Source organism: Bubalus bubalis, chromosome 9 (assembly GCF_019923935.1).
Source record: "Bubalus bubalis isolate 160015118507 breed Murrah chromosome 9, NDDB_SH_1, whole genome shotgun sequence".
NCBI classification, from domain to species: domain Eukaryota; kingdom Metazoa; phylum Chordata; class Mammalia; order Artiodactyla; family Bovidae; genus Bubalus; species Bubalus bubalis.
Window position 1 is genome coordinate 57,491,601 of NC_059165.1, and position 10,963 is coordinate 57,502,563.

General features: G+C 42.2%; 1 protein-coding gene across 6 annotated transcripts in view; it reads left to right on the forward strand.

Moving 5' to 3' along the window:
- FGF1 (fibroblast growth factor 1) overlaps positions 1–10,748 on the forward strand; it is a 106,257-nt gene extending 95,509 nt beyond the window's left edge. For 4 of the 6 annotated variants that reach the window (XM_025292521.3, XM_025292520.3, XM_006058883.4 and 1 more), the window contains 2 exons: positions 1,133–1,236; positions 8,054–10,748. In XM_025292521.3, the coding sequence (XP_025148306.1) occupies positions 1,133–1,236; positions 8,054–8,248 (299 nt within the window). In that variant the 3' untranslated portion in view covers positions 8,249–10,748. The remainder of the gene's footprint in view (positions 1–1,132; positions 1,237–8,053) is intronic. The other 2 variants (XM_025292524.3, XM_025292526.3) reach the window with 2 other exon arrangements.
- The last annotated feature ends 215 nt before the right edge of the window (positions 10,749–10,963 follow it).

Here is a 10,963-nt window from a genome sequence, read left to right on the forward strand (position 1 = left end):
CCTGTGTTCCTTCTAGCATCCCCTGTACCTCGGCCTCTGACAAAGCTCTTAGAGAGGTCAGCTGACTCCCAAAGAACTATTGGATGTTCAGTGGTCCCCAGTCCAGATTTCACTCCTAATCGTAACAATGGTTAGGACCAATGAAATTGTCCCTAAGTGGGTAAGGCACCATGGGAGTATCAGTCAGTGTAATTGGAGAGGGGGTAACTCAGAGCATCTCAGTCTTTACCTTTAACCTCAGTGTTTCCCAACCTTGGCACTACTGACTTTTGGGGCTGAATAATTCCTTGCTGTGAAGGGGTTCCCTGGGCACTGTGGGATGTTGAGCAGTATGCCCGGCTTCTACTTGCTGGATGAGAGTAGCACTATCCCACCCTAGCTGGGACAACCAAAAGAGTCTACATACATGGCTACCTGTCCCCTGCAGAACAAAATCATCCCCAGGTGAGAACCACCACTCCCATCCTAGGTACCTTTTTCATTCTCCCTGTCAGAGGTCAGGATTTCCCCTCTACCAGTACCCAAGTGGGGTTGCCACAGAGGCAGGGGCTTGACTGAACTTCATTGTGGGTGAGCTCCTTGAGTTTCATACGTGCCAAGCAATCTAACTTCCTGGGAACCTCTTCCATCTGGGAAAATAACACTATTAGATTTTGAAAAATAACAATCTGTCCATGAAAAGCACCCATGAAAGGAAGGCCCAGGCCATAAAAAGCACTCCTGCCAAAGCAGGTTGAGAACTGAAGCTGAACAGCCTCAGGCTGGCCAGCTGCCGACTCTGTGGTACCCCAAGATCACTTGCTGGGATGCTGGATCCAGGGAAGTGAATGAGCTTCCTCCCCTGACCCTGCCCTGTGAAGTGCATGTGGGGTCACAAACGAGGCAGAGACCGGTGGGCGAGCCTGCCACCACCTCTCCTTCCCTCGAGAACATGACTCCCAACAGACGGCTTTCTTTGGAGGGCAAAGAAAAAGGAACTGTATTTCTATGTTTTGATTAATATGAGGCTCATCCTTGAGGGCTCTGTGAGATGAATGAGCAGAATTTTCCGTGGCTAACTGTCCTGGCTGCCAGACTCTATCGGCAAAGGCTTGGTGTTTATTTACTTTTGCTCGTGTTATTTTTATTTCAGTTCAGCTGCAGCTCTGTGCCGAAAGCATAGGGGAGGTGTATATTAAGAGTACGGAGACTGGCCAGTTCTTGGCCATGGACACCGACGGGCTTTTGTACGGCTCAGTAAGTATGAGGCTGACATGCTTCCAGACTCAGCCAAGGTTTGAGGTTTCCAGAAATCTTGTTACATGGAGTGATGCAAACTATAAAGCATCAATTAGTCTCTGTTTGTTATTTTTTCCAGCAGGATTCCCACCCTCCACACTGCCTTATTTTAGGCACAAACATAAGAGTTTCTTGCGGTATTCTCTCAAAATACTCCAACATATTATCACATAGACAAAGAGAAAACATTGATTGAAATTTTAGTAACTCATGCAGTCACTTGCTCCAGAATACCCAATCCCACTTCATTCATTCATTCATTCATTCATTCCAAAAATGCTTCCTGAGCATGTGCCATGGGTTATATAGGTATGTCTCTTATGCTTTTTATAAAAACTGCAGAGCCCAGACTCTCGCAGTTGATACATCATACATAAAACTTTTAAAACAGTCCTTTTATTCTGGAAGGGTCACCTAAAAGGATAAAAAGTTTAATAAGTTAATTCAACAAACAGGGGTGGGGGCGGGGGTGGGAGTGGGGAGGCTAATGAATAGACACATCCCCGCCCTGGAGAAGCACAGTCCAAGAGCTTATTCAGTGGCTAAAATCCTGCTCCTTCCCTCTTTTACTTAAGGCTTTACACATGTCTGACTCAGTACATATTGATCTTTCTGAGAAAGGAAGGAAACAGGGGCAATTTGATTTTGTCCCTATTCATATCTCTGGTAAATGATTTGAATTGAAAGAGAGCTAAAGCCAATGGCTACACGTTTTGGAATTATTTCCGGATTTCAATAATCCCTTCTCTGTAGCCTAACAACTGAACATTATTAAGGCTTCACCAAACCCCCTTCTTCCCTTTTATGAAGACATCTACCAAAAGGCCGCCAGCATGGGAATTTCAGTCCGGGGCTCCCTTTAACTTACATCAAATTGCCAAGTGGCAATTCAAACTTTTTCTTGAAGCTGGAATTTCAGCTAAGGCTTGGGATTTGAACACAGTTCATCTTTTTCATGCTGCCCACTAGGACTCACAGATGAGACCATCGGAGGAACAGCTGACTCCTGTAGGCTGTTTGCTTAAATACAGATTGATGTGGACAACTTGAAAGGGTTTGGAGCTAGGCCGTGACTGGAAGTGAGAGTAGATTTTTTTTTTTAAGGCAGATCTTCCAATTTGTAATGAAATCAATAGACCAATCCATCAATCAGTCTCAGACTCGTAACTTAATCTCATATCTCTGCCAGTTTGGCAAGTTACTCACCTACTCTGAGCCTTATGTCAAGCAAAGACAGTAATGAACAGTTATTACCGCATACTTACATAGGTCAGGAGACTCAGAAAGACAACACACAGAATCCACACACATGGAGCAATGACAGCTATAAGGCAACTGCTTTACGAGTTCCTTACCTTCATTATCATGTTATATGTTACAGTTTTATGGCTTTTCTTTAAGTCAATCCTGATGTTTATTATAACCTTCTCTTACTTGTATAAAACTTTGATGGAGAATACCCCTAAATTCCATTTCTTCTAGGACCGAAATACCCGCTTCTCTAACCATAGTCTTGGATGTCACTGATTCACCTGAAATATGCCCAGGGTGATCTTAATATATCATCTTAATTTTCATTTGCCTTCATTGATGAAGTGAAGTTCTAAAATATCTCAGAGCTCTGCCCCATGCTCTTAGCCAATAGTAGGTATTCATTTATCCAGATACAAATTTTTATACGTGGAAAGTACATATTTATTTTTTTTTAAAGTTTGAAAGGCTCTAAAACATTAATATATTTATCTTTGGGAATGGTGAATGGATGACTTTATAATACATGAATGCTTTTTTTATTTTCCAAATTTTCTATAGTGGGTATCTGTCGCCTATGTAATTGGGGGAAAGCATGACATGGGGTCGCAAAGAGTCAGACGTGACTGAGTGACTAACACTTTCACTTCATTCTTTTTCATGCTAAATATAAAAAATTAACTAGGACAACAGGCATGAATCAGCTGTTAATCCTCAGGCCCATGGCACTGCACAAAGTGCACAGTAAGTGCTGACAAATCCTGGTTGAAGCACAGATAGAGCATTTCCAATTTGGCCTCTGACTCAGCCTGTGACTCAGCAATTCTGTGTGTGTCAACTGCGCTTGTGTAATAGACACATCAGGTGGGGGACGTGGCCGTCCTCAGCTTCATCACAGCACCCAGGCCTGACACCCACGGAGGGCTGTCATAGGGTGAGTCCTCCCTGCAGGAGAGTGGATAACCCACCTGGGTCCAACACTGCCAACCTCCTCCCACCCCGATGATGTGCATCAGACAGTAATGTCTGGGTAAGCTCCTCCAGAGGCAGCAGAGTCACCTAATCAAATATTACATCTATATCCTATCTTGTTCCAAAATGGTCTAAAGTTGCTCATCCAGCTGTCACTGCACTAGACTAGAGATGAATAAGGAGCAGAATACCTCCTATTACACTGTTGTTGTTGTTGTTCAGTCACTCAGTCGTGTCCAACTCTTTGCAATCCCATGGACTGCAGCATGCCGGTGTCCTTCACCATCTCCCGGAGTTTGCTCAAACTCATGTCCATTAAGTCAGTGATGTCATCCAACCATCTCATCCTCTGTGGCCCTCTTCTCTTGCTCTCAATCCTTCCCAGCATCAAGGTATTTTCCAATGAGTAAGTTCATTGTTATCAGGTGGCCAAAGTATTGGAGCTTCAGCTTTAGCATTAGTCTTTTTAATGAATATTCAGGGTTGATTTCCTTTAGGATTGACTGGATTTCCTTATGGTTCAAGGGACTCTCAAGAATCTTCTCCAGCACAACAGTCCAAAAGCACCAATTCTTAGGCACTCAGCCTTCTCTTTATGGTCTAACTCTCACACTGCACATGACTACTGGAAGAACCATAGCTTTAACTTGACAGACCTTTGTTGGCAAGGTAATGTCTTTGGTTTTTAATATGCTGTCTAGGTTTGTTATAGCTTTTCTTCCAAGGAGCAAGTGTCTTTTAATTTCATGGCTGCAGTCACCATCTGCAGTGATTTTGGAGCCCAAGAAAATAACGTCAGTCACTGCTTCCATTGTTTCTCCATCTATTTGCCTTGAAGTGGTGGGACTGGATGCCATGATCTTAGTTTTTTGAATGTCGAGTTTTAAGCCAGCTTTTTCACTCTCTTCTCTCACCTTCATCAAGAGGATCTTTAGTTCTTCTTCACTTTCTTCCATAAGTGTGGCATCATCTGCATATCTGAGGTTACTGGTATTTTTCCCAGCAATCTTGATTCCAGCTTGTGCTTCATCCAGCCCAAATTGTACATGAAGTACTTCCTTATAAGTAAAATAAGCAGGGTGACAATATACAGCCTTGATGTACTCCTTTCCCAATTTGGAACCAGTCCATTGTTCTATGTCTGGTTCTAACTGTTGCTTCTTGACCTGCATACAGATTTCTTAGGAGGCAGGTAAGGCGGTCTGGTATTCCCCTTTCTTTAAGAATTTTCCACAGTTTGTTGTGATCCATACAAAGACTTTAGCATAGTCAATGAAGCAGAAGTAGATGTTTTTCTGGAATTCTCTTGCTTTTTGTATGATCCAATGGATGTTGGCAATTTGATCTCTGGTTCCTTTGCGTTTTCTAAATCCAGCTTGTACATCTGGAATTTCTTGGTTCATGTACTGTTGAAGCCTGGCTTGGAGAATTTTGAGCATTACTTTGCTAGCATGTGAAATGAGTGCAACTATGAGGTAGTTTGAGCATTCTTTGGCATTGCCCTTCTTTGGGATTGGAATGAAATCCAATCTTTTCCAGTCCTATGACCACTGCTAAGTTTTCCAAATTTCCTGACATATTGAGTGCAGGACTTTCACAGCATCATCTTTTAGGATTTGAAACAGCTCAGCTGGAATTCCATCATCTCCACTAGCTTTGTTCATAGTGATGCTTCCTAAGGCTCACTTGACTTCACACTCGAAAATGTCTGGCTCTAGGTGAGTGATCACACCATCGTGGTTATCTGGGTCATGAAAATCTTTTTTGTATAGTTCTTCTGTGTATTCTTGCCACCTCTTCTTAATATCTTTTGCTTCTGTTAGGTCCATACCATTTTTGTCCTTTATTGTACCCATCTTTGCATGAAATGTTCCCTTGGTATTTCTAATTTTCTTGAAGAGATCTCTAGTCTTCCCCATTCTATTGTTTTCCTCTATTTCTTTGCATTGATCACTTAGATAGGCTTTCTTATCTCTCTTTGCTATTCTTTGGAACTCTGCATTCAGATGGGTATATCTTTGCTTTTCTTATTGCCTTTCACTTCTCTTCTGTCTCAGCTATTTGTAAGGCCTCCTCAGACAACCATTTTGCCTTTCTGCATTTCTTTTTCTTGGGAATGGTTTTGATCACCGCCTCGTATACAATGTTAGGGACTCCCATCCATAGTTCTTCTAGTATTCTATCAGATCTAATCCCTTGACTCTATCTGTCACTTTCACTGTATAATCCTTTTATGTAGTTCCTTACTAATCAGAGATAACCTTACTGAATACTTTAAATGAACTCAAGAATGAAAGTACATTCATCACCTACTTGGTGAGCACCTCTTATGTGCAAGTTCTCTGTGTTGGGGAGGAGACACAAGGCTGACAAGATTCCATCTCTTTCCTCAGAAGGACTGACAGTCTATACAGACAAACATGCCCACCAGTAGAGAATAAACAACAGGACTGGAAACCACCAGAAAGGGACTTGCCAATCTCTGCTGAGTGAAGAGATAATATAGACATCACATGACTTGGAATTGGAGCTAAGTCAATACAGAACACATGTATTTTAAAACTCCTGTCTTATGTCCAAACATAATTAACGTATTCTAAAATCTTGACAAATAGAAAGTGCCAAGAACTGGAATCCCTCCCATTCTAACATGCATTTTAGTAAAAAAAAAAAAAGAAAAGTAATTGTTGGTAGATATTTCCAATGTAATTGCACAATTTAAAATGTTTTAACTATCTATCCAGTTAATAAATTGACAGTTGCATTGGATCCTTTCATGTGGATATAACCTTTCATGTGGATTAACCAATCACCTTTCCATGGGTATTTACATTGTTTCCCTTGTTATCATTATAGCCAATATTTCAAAGAACATCTTTTGAAAATATAGTTTTACACTGGCTCAGCTATCTCAGAAGTGTCAATCCCTAGAAGGGAAATCACTGAGTCAAGGGTGATGAATACTTTAAATTTTGATGCATATGCAAGTTCAATTCAGTCACTCAGTCGTGTCCAATTCTTTGCGACCCCATGGACTGCAGCATGCTAGGCCTCCCTGTCTATTACCAACTCCCAGAGCTTGCTCAAACTCATGTCCATCGAGTTGGTGATGCCATCCAATCTTCTCATCTTCTTCATCCCCTTCTCCTCTTGCCTTCAATCTTTCCCAGCATCAGGGTCTTTTTTAATGAGTCAGTTCTTCACATCAGGTGGTTAAAGTATTGGAGTTTCAGCTTCAGCATATGCAAAAGTCCCCTCAAAAAGTTTCCACCAATTTATCTCACCTACAGTGTGTAAAAGTGCCTATTCCCCACACTCTCCCTAATACTAAGCCTTGTAAATCTTTTTAAGATTATTATAACCAACATAAGTTAAATCATTTTTTAATTTGCATCTTCTTGCTAGTGAGATTAAATATTTTTTCATAGGTTTATCACCCATTTTTAAAACAGCAGAGATAACATGCCATTTTGATAACATCCTAAATCTATATCCATATGGCCCATCTAGTCTCTGTATGCTCATACATAAAGATGTATGGAAGGAAGTTCATCAACTGTTCACAGATGCCTATATCTGAATGGATATGTTTTGGGGTGATTTTTTTCTCTCTGTTTTTAAAGTGAAGCTGTGATTTTTACAAGTACCATTCTTTTGATAAGCAGCAACAAATAAAGTTATTTTCATTAAAAAAAAAAAAAAAAACCTTTATGTTCAGGACGTGTTTTGTGCTCAGGACATATTTTGTGCACTCATGTTCATAATGGAGAAGGCAATGGCAACCCACTCCAGTACTTTTGCCTGGAAAATCCCATGGACAGAGGAGCCTGGTAGGCTGCAGTCCATGGGGTCGGGAAGAGTCGGACACGACTGAGCGACTTCACTTTCAGTTTTCACTTTCATGTATCGGAGAAGGAAACGGCAACCCACTCCAGTGCTCTTGCCTGGAGAATCCCAGGGACGGGGGAGCCTGGTGGGCTGCCGTCTATGGGGTCGCGCAGAGTCGGACACGACTGAAGCGACTTAGCAGCACAGCAGCAGCAGCATGTTCATAATAGCACTAAAGTAAAATCCTGATGTTGTTAGTGAAAATCACCAGGGTATAAAGTAAAATTGGCAGGTTTTCATTTACTCCTCAGGATCACACTTAAGAACGTCCCACAGCATCACAATCTAGTTTCACCTATTTTGGATGTTTCTCACGGTCAAACCTAGGTGTCAGGTCTCCACAGAGACAAAAGATTCAGCCTTGTGCTTGAGGTACTTAAAGTCATTCAGGATTTCCTCCGTGGGAGAGTGCAGGGTCCTGAGCACAACAGACGCGAGAAGAGCTTGCGTGACAGCAGACGCACGCTGCAGGCTCACTGAAGCCCTCGTTTCTAGCCTCAGGCAGGCTCCTTTACTTTCCCAGTATTTGCTTCAATGCACAAAAAAAAGTGAAGCACGAGAGCCTCACTAACTTGCCCAAGGTCACACAGCTAGTAAACAGAGGAGCCCCACCGAAAACCACTCACTAATTATTCTACTCTCTCTGTTTTATTATGTTTTTTAGCAGACACCCAATGAGGAATGTTTGTTCCTGGAAAGGTTGGAGGAAAACCATTACAACACCTACATATCCAAGAAGCATGCAGAGAAGCATTGGTTCGTTGGTCTCAAGAAGAATGGAAGGTCTAAACTCGGTCCTCGGACTCACTTCGGCCAGAAAGCCATCTTGTTTCTCCCCCTGCCAGTCTCCTCTGATTAAAGAAATCTGTTGTGGGTGCTGACCACTCCAGAGCAATCTGAAGGGGTCCTCACCTGACTGACCCCAGATTGTACCCTTTACCATTGGCCGTGCTAACCCCTGGCCCACAGAGCCTAAACCTGTAACGCGCTTCTAAATGCCCAGATCACTATTTTTAGAGCCCTTCGTCCTGGCACAGTTTGGAACTGAGGGACCAAATGGCTTTTAGGGGCCAGCTGGCTGGCCAGTCTGGGTCTGGTTTGGAAGTCCAATTGCCTCTGGGCATCTGCTGCTGGCTGAGCCTCTCAATGCATGGGTGGGGCCAAATGAAGTATGAGCAGGGGGCTGCCAAGTGGGTTGGGAGTAACTGCATGCAATTCCCTCTACAGAGTAAACCCTGCCTGTGAGTCCCCCGAACATCTGGCATGATTCCCTTTCATCCTTTCAATCCATCACGAATGTCAGCAGAAAAGTTGATGGCTAGGTTGGAGGAAGGCAGCTTTCCATGAGTGGAAACATGGATGAAGAAATCCTCTCTCAAGAACAGAAGGGATTCCAATGGCAAGGGGAGGCTGACTGGATTCGAGTGGCATTTCAGTGCACAATCCCACTGGGAGGACTGTGGGAGGCTCAGGCACAGGAGAGCAGAATGAAGGCACAGCCTTAGGAGCTGTTACAATGTCTTGAGATCTCCCTGGTCATTCAGCAGCAGGAAGCCCTTGGATGATGTCAGGTGGAGAGTAGAAGTGGGTTCTTTATAAAAATCAGGTTGGCAGGTGTTGCAAAATTCATTTGGGTCTGGGGAGTGGGTGTGGGAGTGATAAGATAGGGGAAGCATGGGCTGAGAGGATGTTATTCGCCAAAATGGATATTCTAGAAATGAGAAGGAAAGAGAAAGGGACACCATGACCTGTGTGTGGGCACCAGAAAGTACAGGTTTGGGGTCCTGGGGCACTGCTTACAAACCATAGAGCATCTTGTTTGACTGCAGATTATGGTTCAGTGGGTCTGTGGTGGAGTTTTCCCATCTTACAAGCTCCTAGGTGCTGCAGATGCTGCTGCCTATCCACTCCACCCCCGCACATTAAATAGCAAGGTCCCTAAAAGTGTTATTCAAATATAAAGGGGCTCAAACCCAGACCCCATGCCCCATGGATCTTCCTGCACTCAGGCAGTTATGCTTGAGTTAAGGATTGTGGGTATAAAGCGCTTTGGCCCAATGCCTATAAAATGCTCATTTAGAAGATATACAAAAGCATACTTCAAAAATGTTAAACCCTCACAAACAGCTTTTCCCAAAAGGCTGTTTGTGTGATGATTACTTATATAAATATGCTTCCTGCTTCAAGAAAACTTGACCCAAGTGGCTAGCAAATTAGAAACACCATTCATCTCTGACATGACACTGTTGCCATGTAAAGGCCTTTAATAAGCCATTTAAATTTACTGTGAGATTGTACCTTCTACTCATATTTAAAAATATATAGCTCAAAGGCAGTTAAACTCATTAGTATTCAGCCATTGAGAATGATAATAACAGCATATGCTATATAAGCTCCTTAATTATCTACTACTTAGACTACTACATTTACCTTCGAAAATGAGATTTCTCTTTGTTTTTCACTGTGGTGTTATAAATTGTCTTTTGAAAATGGGGACTCTCAAGCAATGATATAATTGTGTATAAAAACTGATGTGATTTTCAGTAATTATTAATTGAAAGGTAATTCCTTAGTAATTGAACTATTATGAATAAGAAAAATGGCAATATGTGAAAGTTCAGCATGATACTACAATTGAGGAACTAAGTTAACACTACATTATTAATATAATTCTGCATTTGTACAGCAGAACATTTCATAACTTTTTCTGTTTTTGTAACTCAGATAAGACAATTTTATTTTAGTAAGTCTTTGCAGGGAAGTTGGGGATAGTGCAGTGTGGCTTGACATCTCTTGACTATAAAGATTTGGCCAGGAAAAGGTACCCAGAGACAAATTCTAAGATATTTATAATGGCCCATAATTTTTAGTTTATGAATCAAATTCAAGTATAACATTGGCCAAGAAAAATTAAAACTGTGGCTAAAAGGAGACAGAAGTCTGTGGTTGCAAAGACCCAAAGCATTGAGAAGAAACATTACTGCGAACTTGACAAGCTCAGCCCAGTCGTTATTCGTGTATTCACTCAATGAGGAAGTGCCAAAGGTGTGCCAGGCGTTTCACTGGGTCCTGGCGCCCTGGGAACACTGTCTGCCTGGTTTGCTGCTGTATTCTCTCCCAGGGCATTATATAATGTTTATAATGAAAAATGCTGAGGATTCATTTCTTTCAGTCAAGTAAAGACCAGAGAATCTATAGATTACTGCTGAATAAACAACTCCCAGAAACCAAGGTTTTGGAAGAATTAGCAGCCCCCAGCTTGAGATAAATCTCTATCCAAGTGTCAGGATATGGCCAGGTAAACCTAACACTGCAATTGCAGAACCATGTCAGTTCAGGGTGATAGCCTTCAAATCAATTAAAAAAAAAGCCTTCCAAACTTATATGAAGGAAGTGGGTGCCAGTTCCCTGTGCTGTTTTGAACATGTTCTCGTTCCTGAAGCATGGAGCATTCCTGTTGCTCTCTCTCTCCCGTGAGAAAGTTGCGGAGCCATCTGCCTGTCAGATGCCTGTCGTGTGGATTCATTTTCAAGCCAACTGCTACGAGTTGCCTGGCATTCTGTACAAAGCATCA